The sequence below is a fragment of the Pholis gunnellus genome (genome assembly GCF_910591455.1).
Source record: "Pholis gunnellus genome assembly, chromosome: 9".
In the NCBI taxonomy this organism is placed as follows: Eukaryota; Metazoa; Chordata; class Actinopteri; order Perciformes; family Pholidae; genus Pholis; species Pholis gunnellus.
The window spans coordinates 466,145-488,649 of NC_136535.1; the positions used below are offsets into that span (position 1 = coordinate 466,145).

The 22,505-nt window shown below is 42.0% G+C and overlaps 1 protein-coding gene across 1 annotated transcript in view; it reads right to left on the bottom strand.

Annotated features, from left to right (window-relative positions):
- The window catches only part of timm50 (translocase of inner mitochondrial membrane 50 homolog), a gene marked incomplete at its 5' end in the record, with an annotated part of 43,343 nt that extends 20,838 nt beyond the window's left edge, over window positions 1-22,505 (bottom strand). Inside the window, 4 exons of the mRNA XM_079166511.1 lie at window positions 5,633-5,654; window positions 14,670-14,701; window positions 17,401-17,557; window positions 22,287-22,505. Of these exons, the coding sequence (XP_079022637.1) occupies window positions 5,633-5,654; window positions 14,670-14,701; window positions 17,401-17,557; window positions 22,287-22,505 (430 nt within the window). The remainder of the gene's footprint in view (window positions 1-5,632; window positions 5,655-14,669; window positions 14,702-17,400; window positions 17,558-22,286) is intronic.

A 22,505-nucleotide genomic window follows, 5' to 3' on the forward strand; every position in this document is an offset into this window, starting at 1 on the left:
CCCTTCATCAATACCTCGGTGTTCCCGGAGGCCACATCCCTCCTTCTGTTCCCAAACCAATCCATCCATCCTTCTGTGCATCCATCTATCTACACATCATCCCATCCTCCCCTGTCTGTCTGTCCTGACCAGACCTCATTCACTCTTCCTGCAGTTTTCCTTTGAGCCTCAGCCTAGCTAAAGACCAACCAGCCGCCGGCTGCAAACAACACATTAGCTTTATGAGGCAAGGACCTGGAGGGAGCAGAAACAAGGACAGAGATGGAAACAGCTGGACAGACAGATAGAGACAGACAGGAAGAGAGAGGAGAGACAGTAATAAAGTTACAGACACAGTGGGAGGTTTGTGTTCAGGAGGACAGAGTGGACCTCGGGGAGTGTTTCATGATGGATTCAGGGGGAGGGATGAGTGCAGGCAGGAGACACAGGCTGGACCTCTGGGAGAGAGAGTTATTGATGAGCTGATTATTAGTAGCAGCAGGCCATCACAACTCGTTTAGACGAGCAGTCGAATAGAAGCGATCGATCGGAAGCATTTAGTTTAGTTTAACATCAGAATTCATCATCTCAAGAATTTGTGTTGATGATCGCGCTCGTCGTTCAGTGTCCATCTAAAAATTAATTTGGTGCTGATGTTTTACATTAAAAACATTTTAAAGACTTTTTCTGAGCCATCTCAAAGAAACTGCAGTTTGTATTGTCAGCCCTTTTAGTCTTAGTCCTGAGATCATACGTCTATGGAAGTTTTACACTTGTACATACAGCATGTATGTACAGTCGGGGCCATAAGTATTTGGACTGTGACACAATTTTTCTAATTTTGCCTCTTTGCACAACCCCAATGGATTTGAAACTAATCAGTCAATATGTGATTGAAGTGTAGACTTCCAGCTTTAATTCAATGGATAAAACAAAAAAAATCACAATGACCATTTAGGAATTACAGCCATTCTTACACAGCCACCCACATTTTCAGAGGCTCAAAAGTAAATTGGACCAACTAACATAATTGTGAATATAATCATTTGTAATACTTAGAGGAAAATCTTTTGCAGTCAATGATTGGTGATGTCTATGGGTGCCAGACTTCAGGCAAATGGTGAGTTTCCTCCCTTGAGATGCTTTGACAGACTTTTTACTGCAGCCTCCTTCAGCTGCTGCTTGTTTGTGGGTCTTTCTGCCTTCAGTTTTATCTTCAGTAAGTGAAAAGCCTGCTCACTTGGGCTGAGATCAGGTGACTGACTTGGCAATTGAAGAATATTCCATTTCTTTGCCTTGAGAAGCTATTGGGTTGTTTTCACAGTATGTTTTAGGTCATAATCCATCTGCACTGTGAGGTGCCGGCCAATCAGTTTTGTAGCATTAGGCTGAATCTGAGCAGATAGTTTAGTTCTAAACACCTCAGAACTCATCCTGCTGCTTCTATCAGCTGTGACATCATCAATGAACACCAGTGACCCAGTTCCATTGGCAGCCATACATGCCCATCCAAAGCACTGTCTCCACCATGTTAAACAGATGATGAGGAATGTTTCGGATCATGAGCCGTTCCTTTCCTTTTCCACACTTTTCTCTTCCCATCATTCTGGTACAAGTTATTCTTGGTTTCATCTGTCCAAAGAATCTTGTTCCCAAACTTGTCAGGCTTTTTCAGATGTTTTCTGGTAAAGTCTAATCGGGCCGTCCTGTTCTTCAGTGTTACCAGTGGTTTGTACCTTGTTGTAAACCCTCTGTATTCAGGCCAGCGGCGGGCCGTGCATTTTATATCTAGGCCTTCAGTGCTGTCCTGCAGCTGAAACACCACCTAATTTGTTGCTAGGGGTGTAACAATACACGTATTAAACCGTTCGGTCCGAGGCTTACGAACCGAACAATACGTTTGAATAATACTAGTGCATTTGGAAAATGAAGAAGCTTAAATTGTGGGAAATATAATGTTTTCGGTGGACTGCAATCACGTAGGAGACAACGGGCTTTGTGACCTCTGAACCCGGAACAAAAAAAACAAAAGACAGCTGAGGCCCCGCACTTCTGGGAGGCTACGCTAAACTAGCTTAACAAACAATAACTCTGCGCATGACGGTATGCTTCATAATTAACGGACAATGCATATAGTCCAAATCTATATAATTAACACAATGACAACAACAAACTCACAAGAACCAGTCACATATATTCATATGACAACAAAGCATGACAAATCAATCCAGCAGACCTGCAGCGGAACATGCATTCTGCTACACACTCGAGGGCCATTCAGATATTAGATGTAAAAAAACAAACTCAGTTGACTTACCAAATGCTGATCACTTAAAGACAAACTCCATCCTCCTTTCTTTGTTGACAAAGAGTTTAATCCCACGGTTAAATCCCAACTCACAAATCAGTTTCTCCTCCTTCAGCCATTGAGTGTTAAAAAACAAAGCTAGGTAAAACAACAACAAAAAATCTACACCAAGCAAAATGCAAAGAATTTCTTCCATATCTTTCAATTTGAACTCTTACTACTCCAACTAATCCTCTGATGGCTACTTTAAGTTTCGTTTCACAATAGTCACGTGCTCGCCCACTGACCAATCACAGCACATGCTGCACTTTACTGCAGAGCTTTACCTGGAAACTGAGGCCCACCACTGGTATTTCGATTCATGAAGGCGTCTCTTGATCGTAGACTTTGACAATGATGCGCCTACCTCCTCCAGAGTGTTCTTGACTTCAGTAGATGTTATGAAGGGTTTTTCTTCACCAAGGAAAGAATTCTGCAACAATCCACTTTAGATGTCTTCTGTGGTCTTTTAGGCTTTTTGGTGTTGGTGAGCTTGCCAGTGAATTCCTTCTTTTTAAGAATGTACCAAACTGTTGATTTGGTCAATCCTAATGTTTCTGCTGTCTGACTGATGGTTTGTTAAGTGTTTTCAGCCTAATAATGGCCTCCTTCAATTGAATTGACACCTCTTTGGTCCGCATGCTGAGAGTTCCAAGGACCAGCTACCAAATGCTAATTCAACATTTTGAATCCTATTGTCTGCAATTTTTAATGAAATAGTGACAGAACAGGCCACATCTGGCCATGAAACCATTTGTCAGACAATTGTCCAATTACTTTTGAGCCTCTGAAAATGTGGGAGACTGTATAAAAATGGCTGTAATTCCTAAACGGTTATTGTGATTTTTGTTTTGGTTAATTTGTTTTATCCATTGAATTAAACCTGAAAGTCTACACTTCAACCACATTGTTGTTGTGTAAATAAGCAAAATTAGAAAAATTGTGTCACAGTCCAAATACTTATGGCCCTGACTGTATGTAGTCTGTTCAACTGAGATGCTCCTCCTGACATTACCTTCCTATTTTCCCTTTTAAAAGTTTCTATCTAAAATTAGGTCGTCCTATGCTGTACAAATTGTAAAGCCCCTTGAGGCAAATGTGTAGTTTGTGGTAAATTAAAATGTACTTGACTAAAAGTCAGATTTAGTCAGCTTCATCCTTCATCCTGCTTTATTTAATCTATAATGGACATAAACTCTAAACATAATAGCCTTGTTTCAGTCCAGACCAAGAATGAGCATTTTAGTAGAACTTTAGCAAACTGCTTCCTGGTTCAAATTCATACAGTTGATATTCAGACTACAGACTGGTGCTGAAAATTGGCCACAAAATACAGCAGCTTGTGCAGCCTCAATGACAAGGAGATCTGAACAGAAACATTGTTAAAAACGTTCAGCCTCCAATATCATCAGCAATATTATATGAAGAATTTGTCTAAATGATTGTATGAGGACATTTTGTCTTTACTTTTTGTAGCTAATGAATATGTTTTGTCCAACATGCTGTGACTGTCAATAAAGTTGTTTCAAAACTGAGGACATTTTTAGTTTGGGTTTTTTCATCATTATTTTGCTATTCTTTCATTACGTTATGAGTGACCTCTGACCTCCACCCTCACTCTGCTGCCAAGTCTCTCTCTCTGGAGAAATAACCACAGTGTAAAGATGCATGCGTGTGCTCTGTGTTTCTGGGTAGTTTAGGGGAATGAATGATGGAAGAGGGGCATGTGGAGGGTTGGCACACACACACACAAGTACAAGTGCGCACACACTCACATACTATCTTTTGGGGGACATTACATTGACTTACATTCATCTCCAACCCAAAATGTATAGATTTATGTTATAGGGACGTGCAGTTTGCCCCCATAAGTGGGTCCCCACAGTTTGACTGAGGCTTCATCAACAGTAATACGTCTTAATACGACAAAAACATCTCCGTCCACACAGCGTTTCAGCAGTGTTTGCAAAATGATCTCCGTCCAGACTAGCACGCCTGAAAACGAATATCATATGACTATTCACGTACACTGGATATGTGTGTGCTGGTGTAAACAGGAAGTAGATTGGTTGCTTAGTTACAGAAACATACGACAGAGTATTATAGTAGTCTTTGATAGTAAAAGGTAGTAATGATACTTAAGATCAGCAGGATAAAAAAAGTCCAACTGAGACAGAAAATCTATTTTCCAAGATCTTCCTGTCCAATACTGGCAGACAGCAAGTTACAGACCAAAACCACAGAAATAAAGTCAAATCAGACATAAGCTGGCCAATAACAATCATGTGACCACAGAAGAAGACTATACATGACCCTTAAGGTGTGTTCACACCAAACGCGATGAACGCTATTTGTGTTCATTCCCGTGCATCGCGCTGGACGCGCCGGAAAGGGGGCGTGGCTTATCGGCCTGAAAGCCTTTCAACTGTCCGCCATTAACCGTGGAAAAAATAACCTATTTCTGCTCAGTACGTGTTGTGGAAGTCCCAGATATCACGGGGAACTAAACGCCGTCATGTCTGGTTCATAACATAGTCCGGAGGAGCTCCGTGGATTTCATCGAGCTCACTGTGTCTAGCGAGCCACACGTCGGCTGTTTACTACAGCTGTATGAACACACTATAAACTGACTTGGCTGTGATTTAACGGCAATAAACCGACAAAAAGGGACTCCGAAATAACTACGTAATGATGCTGATTTGTACTTGTTTTATCAATGAAGCTCGGATCGATCGGTGCTAGGCTATGCTAACATTATAGCAGCTCCATCAACACTCAACATAACGTCATATAGACGTAAATACGGCAGTGTCTATTTCATTGTTTGTACCATATGGTTTACACACACACATGTCTACACATAGTTTGGTCCGGTCTCTACTGATATGAGGTATCGTAGAGCTCTGGGTGAACAAGGCGGCTACAGTATTTATTTCCTGATTCAACAGCAGGACTTCACTGATGACGTGGGGAGCAACTCAACGCTGATAGGCTATCGCGCTGGAGCGTCACGCGATTTTTCCGCAGAAGTTCAAATATTTCAACTTCTGCGTTTGGGGCGATTCAGCGTTTTGACGCGTTTCGGCGTTTTGACGAGTCAAACACGCCGCGCCATCGCGCCATCGCGCCATCGCGTCTGTACATAGACTTTGTATGTAATCGCGCCGCGTTCATCGCGTTTGGTGTGAACACACCTTTAGAGACTACATAAAACACATCCACATGATCCCATTCATTCAGTTGTTCTGAAGGGACGTTATGAATCAATAAATAAAGGGAGGTTCATATCAAAGTGTTCAAACTCACCTCTGTCAAACTCATCTGGAATCTGTCAGGGAGGCACAAAGAGAGAGAAGTTATTACGATGGTAATCACATCAATCAATCTGTGTTGACAGTAAACATGTTAGCATCACATCGGGATCATTCATACGTGTGATGTGACAATTCAGGGTTATGTCTGTGCTGACGACACAACTACTAATCAGTCACTTCACCACTGATGGTCGGTCTCTCACACACACACACACACACACACACACACACACACACACACACACACACACACACACACACACACACACACACACACACACACACACACACACACACACACACACACACCAAAGAGAAGATGAAAAAGAAGGATGACGCAGAGGAAGAGGACAAAAAGAAGAAGCAACAGCAGAAGGAGCAAGGGAGAAGGAGTAAAGGTCAGAGGAGCAGCTGATGTGGGAAGGAAAAGAAGGAGGCAGCGCTCACAGCCAGGGTGAACGGCTCCACCTGGTGGCCATGACACAGATGTGCATTTAGTTATAACAGACTGACCCACTCAATGTGATGCTCCATTATGTCTCAGAGGACACCTGATGAACGATCACAACAACACACTAGACTGTCACTATCACCAACTTCATCTGCAGTCACAGTCACTGGCCACGTTTAAAGCTTCTTTAGTAGACACTTCTGTCCGTGATGAGGTGACTCATTCAAAATGAAATTAATCACAAGCCAAACGTTGCTTACAATTAAGCGAAAACATGATGGCTGACAGAGAAGTAGCTTTCAGAAATGTTGACACATTGGATTTCCATCATGTCAGCTGTTGGGCTCTCCTTTATAAAAGGAGGATGTGATGAAGGGCTTTCTTTTGTAATTTACTCATTTTTGCTCAGTGAACTTGACTAAACTTCAATAAAAACATGAACAAATTTACCATCTGAGGTTCAAATACTGACACAGGCAACAATCAACAGCACTTTCCTGCTGTGAGAGAAAGCTGTGCACAAACCGTTCCTAAAGGGACAGTTTGCATGTTTTGAAGTGGGGTTGAATGAGGTATTTGTGAAATAGACAGGAGTACTGTGCAGCTACCGTGTTCTGCGAGGTAAATAGATGTTTTTAGGCATCCACAGCAGTGCATTGCTTTGTTCCTGTGCTGGTATGATGACTGCCTTCTAGTGTAGGTATGGATAAGTACCTCATAAAGAAAAACACTCAAAAAACAGAGGACACCGACTCATTTACTTTAAAAGGTGAAGTATCAAAACGGAACAGGATGAAGCTGCGAGAGCGCAGTTTGAACACCCTCACGTGAACAGCGAGAGTCGTTAGCAGAGAACCAGATGCTCACATACGGGGGTGAAGTGGAGCTCAGCTGCCATGTGGACCGAGGTGTGAAGCACGCCGTTAAAACCTCATCGACACCTCGAGGAGCAGGTTTCTCACACACCGGACAAATACTACGACTTACGACAGCAAGTGTTGAAAGAATGTGGAGAACAAATCATTCTGGGATAGATTATTGACCACCAGACATTAGCCTGTGAAATATAATACCACTCATTAAGAAATATAATATTAAAATAAGATATCTTTCACAGCAGGAAAGAATCTGAACTGTGTATTGCTTACGCGAGTCAGAAGTTGTTTCACAAGGCGTTCCCCACAAAGACCAGTCTTTAACCAAAAATGTCTTTATGTTCATTCTTCCCTGGGCAGTTTAAAAGCAGTAGGTCTCATGTGTTCAGAGACTGACGGTTATTAAAAGCAGTAATGTGAAGTGCCACTAAAGAGACAAAGCATAACTCTTATGAGCAAATGAACCCACTCACATCAGATATGAAGGCACAGAACATCATCCTAAGAGCCCAATCATGATGTCAATAGAGCTGAAACAAGTGGCTTAATAACCACAGATCAAGTCCCTGCACACTAATGTCTCTCTTTAGAAGATGAGAAGAATATAATAATGTGGCTTCTTTGGTTGACATCTCTTTACCACTAAATTTAAATAGCAGGGCTATCTAGTTATATCAATTTTTCTATAATTAAGTACTATATTTTAAGAGACACATTTTTCAAAAGCTTTCCTTTATGTATTATAATTTTTAATCCAGCCCTGTATTCATTATTTGAGTATATATTTATAACTCATCCAGTTCAATTTAAAAACTGACAATAAATATTGTTGTTTCTATATTTGATTGGTCAGTCAGTTGTTGACTACATACAGACATTAATACAACTGCTAGGCTACTTCAATATATATGGCACTAAATCACAGCACATCCTGTGACGTTCCGGTGACGTTCCGGACCTTTGCATGAGGAAATTCTCTCTAAAAGGACCTCGTTGAATATTAATTGAATACCACTGGCCTAGACAGTCTAGCTGACAAAAGTTTGCACTATGAAAGAGAGTCAAATAACATGACTAAACTAACGTAGTAGAAGAAGCTAAAATAATCTACAATAAACTATGTATTATACAACTAACATGTCACAATATTACAAATATACAAGAGCATCAGCTGACAAACATCCTAAAATGTATCACTATAGTAAGATCTTATTAAATCGTGCAGGTCCTCAATATAATTATCTAGTGATGTTCCGATACCATTTTGTCCTGATCGATACTAATTCCGATACCTGGACTTATCGGTCCACACCGATTGCGGATCCGATATGTTGCGTTAAAAACTGGTGGGATTTTCCAGCGTTTACTATTGCTAAATTGTTGACATTGTGCTCGCTCTGGCTAACATTACATGGTAAATGGACTTGTGTAACCATTTTCTAGTCCTCAGACCACTCAAAAGGCTTTAATACTACGTGTCATCATTCACCCATTCACACACTGATGACAGCGGCTACCATGCAAGGTAGCCCATCAGGACTCTAACATTCACAGCATACCCATTCACACACCACAGGCACAGCCAACAGGTGTAATGTTGTAGGTAAGTGTGTTGCCCAAGGACACATGGACATGGACTAGTGGAGCCGGGGATCGAACCGCTGATCTGACTGAAGGACGACCCGCTCCACCACTGAGCCACGCTCGCTCCACAGTAGTTAGGCTCTCTGCTAGCAGCGGCATCATTAATGTGCTCTGTCCTCAACAGAGATGAGAAAGAAGAGAAAAGGCTCACTGCATCTGCTGCTGATGAAAGTAGTTACCGAGTGACGCATCTCTGCTGAGAGCTGCACATGTGCAGTAGTGATCGGGCAGGATGCAGTGATCGGGTAGCGAGTAGAAGAAGACAAAGTCTACTCTTGTGGATATTTGTATTCCACTAGAAACATACATATTCTGTTTGTAACAACATAACAGTGCCTTTAATATCTCTGGTTGTGTTATACTATTTTGATCAACGTTTCCAATCAATGATCACAACTGAGTTGCGGCATTATTGTTTTTTTGTATTAACATGATGAAGCACGAGGGTTTGACACATATTTAATCTGAAGGAAGAGAACCCTCTATGTGTATTCTATCTGTAAACAGTTTCTATCATTTACCAGTAAATGTAATAAGCAGATAAATCAGTAATCACTCCAATTCCTACGAAAGAAGGAAGGCTTCTGGAAATAGAACTTGAAGTGGTAGAGCGTCTGATGAAAGAATGGATTAAATAGATGTAATGTGGTCCCATGATGGCATTACGGCTGTACTGAGACCGAGATGCTCCCTCAAGATGAGAGAAGTGTGTCGACTTCCCCATCCGAACACAATGAGATGTAAAGCTGATGAAAAGTGTGTCTTTTGAAGAACTTCCCCATAGTGTCCCCTCTGACAGCTGGGACATGTGCACATTGCGGGGGGGGTTCCCTCCTTGGCTTTGAAGTGATCCAGTCTGCCTGTTGGTTAGACAGGATACAGCCAGAAAGCTTTACAGTGTGTGAGACGGGGAATTCAAGATCATTACAATACAGCATGGAAGAGAGACGGGTCCTGCTTCACACATCCTTCAGGATGGACTTATGCAGCTGACCGTGACCGCTAGGTAATAAAGGTTTGAGTGAGAAGACACTCTCCCTGTACATCAAGCTAAAACGTAAGTTTACTTTCATGACCGATTCATCTTTTGCTGATTTTTGTTTTTGAAGAACTGATTTGTCTAAAGAAAATGTCTGTCCAGTGATGAGAAAGTGACAAAGTCATCATGTGTGATATAATGATGAACTAATTATCAAAATTGTCATTTATTTCCTGTACATTGACGGTAACCGCTCTGAGAAGGTAACCGCTCTGAGAAGGTAACCGCTCTGAGAAGGTAACCGCTCTGAGAAGGTAACCGCTCTGTGAAGGTAACCGCTCTGAGAAGGTAACCGCTCTGAGGAGGTAACCGCTCTGAGAAGGTAACCGCTCTGAGAAGGTAACCGCTCTGAGGAGGTAACCGCTCTGAGGAGGTAACCGCTCTGAGGAGGTAACCGCTCTGAGAAGGTAACCGCTCTGAGAAGGTAACCGCTCTGTGGAGGTAACCGCTCTGAGAAGGTAACCGCTCTGAGGAGGTAACCGCTCTGAGAAGGTAACCGCTCTGAGAAGGTAACCGCTCTGTGGAGGTAACCGCTCTGAGAAGGTAACCGCTCTGAGAAGGTAACCGCTCTGAGAAGGTAACCGCTCTGAGAAGGTAACCGCTCTGAGGAGGTAACCGCTCTGAGAAGGTAACCGCTCTGAGAAGGTAACCGCTCTGAGAAGGTAACAGCCCTGTGAAGGTAACCGCTCTGAGAAGGTAACCGCTCTGAGGAGGTAACCGCTCTGAGGAGGTAACCGCTCTGAGAAGGTAACCGCTCTGAGAAGGTAACCGCTCTGTGGAGGTAACCGCTCTGAGAAGGTAACCGCTCTGAGGAGGTAACCGCTCTGAGAAGGTAACCGCTCTGAGAAGGTAACCGCTCTGAGGAGGTAACCGCTCTGAGAAGGTAACCGCTCTGAGAAGGTAACCGCTCTGAGAAGGTAACCGCTCTGAGAAGGTAACCGCTCTGAGGAGGTAACCGCTCTGAGAAGGTAACCGCTCTGAGAAGGTAACCGCTCTGAGAAGGTAACAGCCCTGTGAAGGTAACCGCTCTGAGAAGGTAACCGCTCTGAGAAGGTAACCGCTCTGAGAAGGTAACCGCTCTGAGAAGGTAACCGCTCTGAGAAGGTAACCGCTCTGTGGAGGTAACCGCTCTGAGAAGGTAACCGCTCTGAGAAGGTAACCGCTCTGAGAAGGTAACAGCCCTGTGAAGGTAACCGCTCTGAGAAGGTAACAGCCCTGTGAAGGTAACCGCTCTGAGAAGGTAACCGCTCTGAGAAGGTAACCGCTCTGAGAAGGTAACCGCTCTGAGAAGGTAATCACAATCGATAGTATTCATCAAAAGTACATTTTAAAATGTTTGCTCTGTTTGCTCACTGGCTGGTTAGAAAAGCATGTTTTCTTTTACCAAATTGACAAAGACACTATTTAACAAAGCACAAAACTGTAAAAACAGAACATATCGTTGGATTTTAAACTTTCCCACGGTCCCTGAAGGAATATGTGACAAGCGCTTCCATCAGAATAAACGATCAAATCAAAGCTAAAAATAGCGATATTTTATCAAAATCCCTTTATGTCCGATTTAAGATTTTCCAAAAATAAGCTGTTTGCACTTAGCACATCTAGTACAAAACATTGAATTCTGCAACACCTCAGCTGCACTGGGAAGCCATGATTGACTCGACTTAGACTGAGAGTCACGTGACAAAACGTTGACTGAACTAGAGGCTGTTTGCACAGAGAGGAGAGGACAGGACTTAAGCAGAGACTATAAACATGTAATATGTTCAATATGTATAGCATGTAGAGCCTAATTCTCCCCCCTAACATTGGAATAATACACATATGTATGTATTGATTCCATTGTTTTCCATTTTTTGTTCAATTAATCAAATAAATTAAACTTGCATTTCCTTTCATTCTGATTTATGGCATGATTTACATAAAGGCTCTCTACATGACAGCATAGCATATTGGCCATCTAAAGACATAGTGCAGTAAGCTGAGCAGAGAATGAAGTCAATCTCTCTGGGTGCAATGTGGAGGCGCCGAACCGTCCAAATAATAGTTAAAATAGTCTTTAGTTGCAGTCCTCATTCACTAATTAACTTAATTAAATGACTGACTTAAATTGTAACTGCTTTAAACAGCAGAGAAGTGACGGCAAAGTGCACCTTGGTCTTACTTTAGTAAGTAGGTGGTGTAACGAACCATTGGCGATCTGTGATCCGTACGGATCCCCCTCACGGTTCACCACGCATGTGAACCGCTGATTAATGACACAGTTTAACGTTAACCATCACAGTGTGAAATAAAGTTTTACTGACATCCTTATCCACCAATATTCAGTGAAATATGTGATCAGGACATCATGTGTGTTTTTCTAGTCTCTGATCTCTGATAATGTTACATTGTAAACAACCAATCAGTGTTTGAACTGACGGAGGAGAATGAAGGTTCTGTTCAGTTACATTATGATGCGTTCAGGCTCTGTTCAGTGAAAATGAGTATTGAGTGAAGGTAAATTATAACGTTATCATGATGTGGTCACATGTGATCTCGTAAAATGTAGTGTTGGTGAGAAACCTGAATAAATCCAGTTGTTTGAAGGAGATGTTTTCACAACATAAAAAGAGAGATGAATTATGAGCTGTTTACACTAGCTATAAGCAGCTTATAATACATCATTACAACTACTAATGACAAGATTTGTTTTAATCAATAAAATACAATCTTTTATTTCCTTGTCATTTGAACTGTGTATTTTCATGATGAAAAACAAACACTATAGGTGACTAAGGATAACATTTAGAATGTTTGATGTTGAGTGGTTGAAATGATCTTTGGGACGATGGCAAAAGGAGCCATATAGACCAGCTGATATAATCAAACAACAATATGGATCATCAATGATCTGCAATTAGAATCAGCGGCAAAAATACATGATCAGGGATCTCGATAAGTTATATTTGCTCCCTTTTTTTCTTTGGTGCTGATCCGATCTGTGACTCTGATCCGAACCGTGAGTGTTATGATCCGTTGCACCACTAGTAACCTACAAGGTCTTTTCCCCATGAAAATAAACAGTGAATGAACAGCGTAGTAACTGTATTACCAAAGCAGACGCTGAACAACCTTGAGACCCAGACCACCCACTCCCACGGCATTGACAGTGTCCTGTGGAGGGCTTACTTTGAAGTAAACTTGGGTTCCCACACAGCACCGGCACACGCCAGCGACGCCACATGTCCCCGTCCCATTGAGCCGAGACGAGACAGAGTCTCGAGGTGAAGAGGCGAGATAAGTGTGCACAGGACGGCCGGCACAGAGAAGTGTGTCGTCTGAGCTGGACGCTGCTGACAGGAAGTCCAGGTGAGATAAGTGTGCTCTTTGAAGAAGGTAGCCATCCTCCCCGGCTGTAAGGAAGCGAACGAAGCGGAGACAAAGGACTATCCATCTTTCCCACATCCACACTTCGTATCACAGCCAGGGTCATGCAGCCCCAGACTTGGTTCAAAAGAAACAGACTAACAAAAAATAAAAGTCAGGTTAGATTGTTTTGGTGACTCTTTGTTCTGCTTTTTAGTGCCAAAAAGTAGATTCCCATCCCTGCAACTTTTGTTAAAAATAATACATTTGGACATTTATATATAATGACGGTTTGACCAGCTGGCTATCAAATGTCAAAATCTGGTTCTTTGTGTTCAGGGTGGATTTCCCAGAGACAGCACTCATCTTGGTGGAGTATTGTATGATCAAACTATTGAGATAAATTCCTCCGCCTTTTTGCTGCAGGAGGTTGAGTCAAAATAAAATTCACTTCTTTCTGGCGACGGCTTCAAAGTCTCCGTGACAAAGAGCGCTCAGCAGGAAGCCTTCCTGTCCCGTTGAGGCTCCTTGGTACCAACAAAGGGATCCTAATGTGAGAGAAGTGTGCCCTTTGAAGTGGCCCGTCTTCCCAGGCCAACACCTCCAGCAGCAGATCTGAGAGCTGCTCAGAGAACACCTCAGACCTCAAGTCTAGCTTTATCAATACAGGAATCTTTCCTAATTATTTAACTGGTGCAGAACTATTTGATATTGATGATAATAAATGAAAACATGTTACTGATATTTTCAACATAATCTAATCTCAAAAGGTCCACTTGCTCGCTTTCTGGAGCAACTTCATCTGTCAACAAACACAAAGATGAAAGCTCCGGTAACCTTTAACATTACATTATTTTACTATGTGTACCGACTGTCAAGAATTCATGTCCATGCTCAAAAACTAAATGTAATTTAATTAAAAAAATATACATGGTTTTTTTAATCTGATTCTTTCATTATGAACGTAGGAATATATTACCAATTCCTGCTACTTTAATTCATTTATAAAATGCATAACACAATGAAACGAAAGCTGTTTAATAAAGTCTGCCACTGCTTGTGCCAGCTGAGCTGCCAATAATGACGATTTCAGACTCAGGTTGCCCGTTAGTGTGTGGATTGGGATAATTGGGCTCTTTGATGAACCCAAACTCACAGCTCAGACAAACGGCATGTCTCAGTTCCCCGTCGAGTGTGCTGCTGCTCTTTATATCACAGCATAACAATGAACACACGGTGAGAGAAGTGTGCTCCTTGCTTTCCCACACTCCTAATCGTCCGTCCACACGTCACGGCCGCCTGTGAAGTGTGTCCTTTACGGTGTCCTATACAACAGGAAGAGGATCATCTACCTAAGAGGTGCGCAAAACACCACCATACATCTAAAGGGGAAGCAATGGAGAGAGACAAAAAGGATGGCTGAAATTCACAGCGGCGTGCCGAAAGCGTGCCGACATGAGCCGCCACATCAGCTCGGCTCTGGTCAACACGAGAAGGTCCCATTTGAGCCCGAACAGATGGGTGAATGTGTCTTCACTGTGTGGACACAAGCTTTGAAATCCCCATCACCTTCAAACACAGGCACTCACAGGCACTGCTGGTGATGTGTGCACAATCACACTCGGAGGAAATATGAGTGTGTGTGTGCATGTGTGTGACGGTAAAAACTCACCATGTTTCCTTGTTCGTCCACTGAATTGGTGCCTAAAAAAAAAAAGAAACAACAATTTATCATCTGTGAAATTTGCTTCAACACTCTGAGCCTTTTTAAAGTGATACAAAAATAATCTTCAGGGTTTTACACACAAGTTGAAAGGTTAACCTGTATCTGTAGAATGACTATTAGAGTCATGCGACTCTATGGCCTTGAGGGTAAGTCTTTTCACTGAGTTTGTAGAGATCTCAGGGGTATTGAAGGTCAATATCAATCAAAAACTGACCACTGCCATCAAATGTCTGATCAGACTGATCATAGCTCCTGATTAAATCAAGATTTTGCCAATTTCTGAAGGCAAAGTTCTTGCAAAATAAGACACCCGAGTGTTCCTTTTTTAGATGAAAGCATCAGAAGAAGCACTGGATCTCTGGGTTTATATTGGCACTAGTGCTGAAACTTCTCAAATGATACCAAGACTTGTAAAAGACAACGAGCGGATGAATCAACTAGTTAATAAAGAGAAAAATAATCAATACAGACAAAGAAAAGTGGTCGATCTATTAAGTGACAATGAATCACTGGTTTAAAACACCATGAAGACAAGAGCAACACACAGTCACAAGAGAACACATGTTTTTCATTACTTTCCTAAAAACAACACATGCAAAACACCAAAATATTTGAAGCATTTCTATTTACAGATTTCATTAGTATTTCTGCAGTTTTATGAAAAAGGTCAGAGAGGAGAGATTCAATTCTACAGCAACCCGTACACCTGTAAAAACTATCTGCACGTCAACAGTAAAACCAAGTATTATTAGTATTTCACAAACCTATCTGCATGGAAACCACAGAGAAAGATGCAGCGTATAATCCAGAGTCTGCAGAATATCTTAAAGGGCTAATCCATATCCATCCAAATCATAAAGAGAGCATATTCCAATCCAGTATTCCACGTGTGCAACAGAATGATTCCATGATAGCGATGAGATGAGGAAAGAAGTTTAAAAGATTGCAGATGTGGGATCTCTAACTTCCAAAGTAGTTTCTGAAATGCTAAAAATAAAAATGTAATTCCATCTCCATCATGCCCACTGCTCTGCAGGTGGCCGTAAATCATTAGACTGCAAAGTGCTTCATCATTTCAAATAATGCCTCCGTAAACTTCAGAGAAACAAATAAAAGAGGACAACAGGGAAATCCAAACGTGGCTTTGTCTCAGAATAAAAAAGAAAACTTCAGGGTCACTGAAGAGATGGAAGGCTAAAGAAAATAAGGAGGAAAAGGAGGAGCCCTGCAGAATAAACTGCTGGCCCACTCGCTCCCTGGTGTGGATTGTCCACGGCTGATAGAAGCTCATCACTTACTATAGTTTTGTCAAGAAAAATCCTGAAAGCCGTCTTTGCTTAAAAGTCAAAACTCCAAAAAAGGGAGCTACTGCTGCGCTGCCTCACAGGAAGTTCCCGTCTAGCTGTGCTTCTCTGAGAGGACTCTCGCTCACATCAGACACTTCTGTTGCCGCCGACTGGAAAGTTACACTTCACTTGTGTATTTTCTGCTCTTTATTGTTCTCCGTCTGACTCTTCTCTGAAGACAAGCTGCTCGCCTCTGACTGACAGCTGCTAGCTCCGCCCCTCTGTGGGCTGTCCTTCTAAACAGGAAGCGATAAACCAATCACAGCCCTTGTTTACAACATCATCGATCCTGTTACTGATGGATAAGGTGGGGATCTGATCAACTGAGCTAAGCCAAAATACATATCGTTTTTGTCTGGCAAGTAGGGCTGCAATTACTCAGTTAGATTTTTCTCAATCAAATAATCAATTGTTTGGTATTTCAAGTGTCCCGATTATTGTTCCACTAATTGAGGAAATCAACGGTAGATTGATCAATACTGAAAATATGTATTAGTTGCCATTGCTTGTTTTGTCCGACCAACAGCCCAAAACTCAAAGATAATCAATTAAGTACATAACACAGAGAAATCAGCAAATGCTGGCTGAAAAGATGGAAAGTGCCCATTTTGGCTTTAAAAACTACTGACATTCATAGATTATCTGGTAAAGTTGCTGCGTAACTTTCTGTGGATCGTCTAATTATGACAGCTTATTAGGGCCATTGTAAGTAAAAATTAATAATTAATTACAGTGCCGAATGAGGGGGGTAATAATCTGAGGAAAAAACTTGAATATTCTGAGATTATAAACTAATGATTATTTTTAAGTGATTTAATTAATTGCTAAACAAAATTGTAAAAATTCTGCCAATCAACTTAATTTACATAAAACTAGAAACTAATGCAATCAATGTCACAGTGATTTTGTCTGATCCATTAATTGACAAATCATTTCAAAACTTCTCCAGACCCAGAAAACACACATGACCTATTAGCATTTACTCTGGAACACAACGGCTTCAAGATCAGTCCCGGATTAAATGAAGTGATGATCCCGTCTGTGTGCCAAGAGATAAAAACACTTCACTTCATGATGATCACGAGCTGTGGGTTCACTCTCAAGTCACAGCGGTGAGACTCAGATCAACTGACAGCCAGATGTTTGACTCCCTTGTTTGCATTAATCCAAGGTCTGAACATCAGCCTGTTTGAGGCTAAAGCAGCACATTAGTCTCTGGACATAATCAGTAGAGCTGAGATGTAGCGTGCCTGGATATTTCTAGTTTGAAATGACACACACTCTCTTTGGAGGTTTTAAAAGGACAGACGCTCAAACGTTTCAGCACTCACCGAATAGGTAGACCATGCCAACCGCTCCGCCAACCCCCATGAGTCCGGCGAGCCGTAGCACCATCTTCTTAGCGTAGGCCGTGTTCTCCTTCTGCTTCTTGTCCTCCGTGTGTTCTCCCTCCCTCTCGCCCTCGCCTCCCTCAGGAGGAGGCTGCCCCTGGTAAAATAAAAAAGATTGACCATCATTAACCATCCTGGATGCTGGTGGTACCTGGACCGTGGTGGTGCTTACTGCTGCCCTGCCTGACACCCACTACTACTACTACTAGTCCCATTTACAGCTGCTACGTTTACCACTTTTATTATCATTATTATACTATATTATCGACTGCTGCTGGAATTATTAGTAGTCAAGCATTTTTCTGTTATTATTCTGCTATTATTGGTACTTCTACTGCTATTATTACTCATTATATTTCTGTCAAATGCATTGTAACTGTGTAATGTTCTGTACACATGACATCTATCACACTTATTTGTTTGTTTTTATTCAAATGTATGATTTGTGACATTGGGCTACACAGATAAATGGAACTGAATGAATGACTGACATAGATTATGTCAAACATGAACTGAGGGGTTGAGTTGGACCTGATTACAGATCAGATCACCACCTTATCATTGCTAGTAGAGCTGTAACTAACGATTAGTTTCATCTCTCTGTCATTTTGAGATTAACCAATAAACCTTTTAGTATCTAAAATGTAAGATTATAATAGATCCAAAAAGCAAAAAGCGATGTCTTGAAGTTTTTGGTTTTGTAACACCAACAGGCAAAAACTCTGCAAGTTAAAATACAAGACAGTTCCTTGTAACTAGATGACTGTTACTTTTAGTTGCCAAATATCCAATGATTAATCAGCGATAGCAAATACAATCCTTAAAAGGTTCAATTGAAAGTTTTTGATACAAAGCAGCAAAACACAGTATATGTAAATGTATTGCTCTTTATGGATAATCAGAGCTAGACTGTTGTTGACCTCAATACATCCATCCTCAAAGAAATCCTGTTTGTTGAGAACACATAATACAGCGGATTCCTCATTCAACCATCTAGAGCAGTGGTTCTCAACCTTTTTTCAGTGATGTACCCCCTGTGAAATATTTTGATTTTATATATTTTGATTTATTAAACTGTTAACACTGAAGATTGCATTGTTTAGGACAGGGTTCGGCAACCTTTACTATCCAAAGAGACATTTTGATCTATTTTCCACCAAATAAAATTTGTCTGGAGCCGCAAAAGCTATTTGATGGCACAGTTTATAAAGTTTTATATATAGTTATAATATATATACATATATATATATATATATATATATATATATATATATATATATATATATATACAAAAACTAGTTTGTTGTATTTATGAAATTATAGAACAAGAATAAAGACACTTGTTGACATTTTATTGCTATTTTACTTGTTATAATAATATCAAATTCTTCTGAAGAGGAGAGTTTGCTGCAGCAGTTGAGGAATCGCTCTTTGTCGCTCATCTCCATCATGATACTTTCAGCTAATGCTGTGTGTTTGTTCTAGAAGCGTCTTTCAACATTACATATTTTGTTGTTTGCAAAGTTCTCGCCACATATCAAGCATACAGGTAAGCCAGCATCGTTGGCAATGAAAGCAAATGAATACGTCCACGCAGAATTAAACTCTCTATTTTCCTCCGTGACTTTTCTGTTTTTGGATTTATCCATTGATAGTTTACCGAGGGGGGCGGTCTGCAAATCATGATCAGCCACCTGCAGGGAAAGGCGCTAGACAGCGAAGTAAGCTGCAAATGGTGGATCGCGTCGTGCGGCCGTTTTTGAATATATTACTATTTTGCTCGACAGAGTTTGAATCCAGGTTGATGCGATCTTTCATAAATATATTTTCTTCAATGTATTTCTTCATACGTGGCTGTGGTGTAGTGCTCACTTATACAATCGTAATCTCCGCAAAATATATGAGATGTGGCTTTTAGATCTCCAGCAATATGTTTGTGAATGTTTGACAAATCTGACAACAGAGGCAGAAAACAGCTGCTGCTGTTACGCGAACACACACGCACGGAAGGAAACCAGTAGGTTTGAAAACCAGTAGGACGTAACACCGCCACCCACTGCATGCCCAGTGTACGTGGGGCGACTGTGGCTGAGTGGAGAGCAGGGCCGTCTTTCAATCAGAGGGTTGCTGTTTCAAACCCTGGCGCTGGCTCTGGCACCACTAGTTGCAAGTCGATGTGTCCTTGAGCAAGACACTTAACCCCGAAAATTGCTCCTGTAGCTGTGCCTACGGTATGATAGCATCTAAAATGTAAGTCGCTTTGGATAAAAGCGTCAGCTAAATGACTGTAATGTAGGGCTGCAACTAACGATTATTTTAATGTTCGATTAATCGATGAATCGGCTAAAAAAAACAAAAAACAAAAAAGCATTCATTTCCAACCCTTTAATCAAAAACAGAGCTGACAGTGCACATTCACAGAGCAACACATCTTCACAAAGTACACAAACAGGTTGCTCGAACATCCCTGAGCTGTTAAAGTCATTATTTAAAAAAATAAATGGACTAATATCAGGAGTGGGGTTCAGCGGGTTTACCCACGCCTCTCAGTGAAGGGGAGACACGAGCTGATCCACTCAGTGTGGCGCTGCAGCCCCGGACATCTAAGGGCATCACAGACCAGTTGTTGCTCAATCTCGTGAGGCTGAACGCCACTTGTCCCTCTAAAGGTGTGTTCACACCAAACGCGATTCGTCATTCGCGCCGCCGGTATCGCCGGGGACTATTTGTGTTCATCCGCGTTCATCGCGTTTACTGTGAATGTGTTCACATTAAACGCGGTGAATCGCCGGGGACTATTTGTGTTCATTCGCGTGCATCGCGCTGGACGCGACGGAGAGGGGGCGCGGCTTATCGGCCTGAAAGCCGTTCAACTGTCCGCCATTAACCGTAGAAAAAACACCTCTATTTCTGCTCAGTACGTGTTGTGGAAGTCCCAGATATCACGGACAGTTGAACGGCTTTCAGGCCGATAAGCCGCGCGCGTCCAGCGCGATGCACGCGGATGAACACAAATAGTCCCCGGCGATACCGGCCGCGTGTGAACACACCAAACGCAATCACCGGGGACTATTTGTGTTCATTCGATACCGGCGGCGCAAATGACGCGAAAATAATACAAATCGCGTAAATCAACTTCCGGTGTCGTCATGGCAACGTTTATACGCCGGTCAGCGTCAGCTACAGAACCAGAGTCCTGTTCCGTTATTCACTCAAACATCTCCGCCACTTATTGAGTGGCGTAATAATCGCGCAATAATGAAATTCGTTGCCAACTCTTTTAATCATCGATTTTTATCGATTTTATCGATTCGTTGTTGCAGCCCTACTGTAATGTAATGAATAGTGGACGTGATATTCATTTTCAGGCGTTTAAGTCTGGACGGAGATCATCTCGAAAACGATGCTTAAACGCCGTGTGGACGGAGGACTCGGAGCCGCAACCGAGGGGCCAAAGAGCGCATGGGTTGCCGACCCCTAGTTTAGGATAATGAAATTGAATAGCCTACTGAATATAAAATTCAGTTTATGAACTTATTTAATAAATATTCAATAAAATATAAGTAACTATTTTTCAAGGATTTTTGAATTTGAATTTTTGATTTTAAATCTATTTAAAAAAAATCTCATGTACCCCCTGGAGTGCCTTCACGTACCCTCTGGGGTACACATACCCCCATTTGAGCACTGATCTAGAGTGTGTAAGGTGGAAGACTGTGTCAAGTGTTTGAACAGTGATGGACTTCAGATTTTACTCTCAGACAACTAATCAACTGCTTCCCAACTCATTGCTGAAGCAATGAAATATTTACAAATGGCGCTCTTCAAGTTAAAAGTCATAAGAACCCGGTGGTGGTTACTTTTTATTATTATTGTCAAACAAATAAAAAGCTAGGCCTACACTACCGTTAAAGCTTGATTGTGTCAGACGTCTGAGAGGACCAGTCTATATGTCTGAAAGGTGTTTCATGATTGTATGTTGTAGAAAGTCATCTTTGCAAATGTCAGTAACACATGGTGTGTGTGTGTTTGTGTGTGTGTGTGCGCGCGCTGCAGAACTGCGTTTCCGGTAAAGGTTTAACTGAACGCAGGGAGGGGGTGAAGGTCTATTCTGACCTTCAAACCAAACAAACCGTGGCTTGTCAGCACAGTCAGTGTAACTAACAGCTGCTACAGAGAAAACATCTCGCTTCGTCAAAGACGTTTGGTTCAGTGTCTGTGTGGAGCTGATAAAAGCAGCAGCCTAAACGTTGCAATGAGCCAGAGAGATGAGGCACAGGTTAGATTGATGCTAACTACATGCTAACCGTCATAGCTTTCCAGAGCCAGAGACTACGCCTAATGTTATTGTCTATTTTGTTGGGTAATGTACCGACTGGGCTCAGGTATAAACTTGTTGAACTAACGTGTCCCTCCCAAGCGATACAAAAAGTCAACCAACCTACCAATTACAGTAATACGCATGCTAACATTAGCTAACTAACCTGTTAGCTTCCCTAATCTTAGGTTCATTCATTCAGCAAACACACAGATGGAGCTGAAATGTAATATTTATGAAGTTGACATTCATCGTGACATATGACAGGCAATATATAATCAATACGGTCTGCCACTCTCTGTTTGACAGCTTAATGTTTAGGTGTAAATCAGCTTTTAGCTTAAACCTGAGGCTGGAAATGTCAGAAAAGTGGCTCTGATTTGAGCTACATGGCCAACTTGTCTGGGTGGGGTTTTACGTCCAAGAGTTGCAGTGCATTCGCTCTCCCCGCCAACATTGCTGACACGTTAAACAAATCGAGCGCACATAAGCAGGCTAGTCGTCCCACCTGACTCTGCTGCTGCTGCTGCTGCTGGAGTCTCTGCTGGAGGATAGCCTGAGCCAGTCCGCCCGTCGCACTGCCCGTTCCTGTCGGCGGCTTGTCAGTGGAGAGAGTCCGGATTATGTCCACCACAGCCAGGGAAGAGGCACCTACCGCCCCGCTCCTGAGCCTCAGGAGGCCCCGGCTTGCTCGCACACACATGGGGAACACAGGCGTAACCGACAT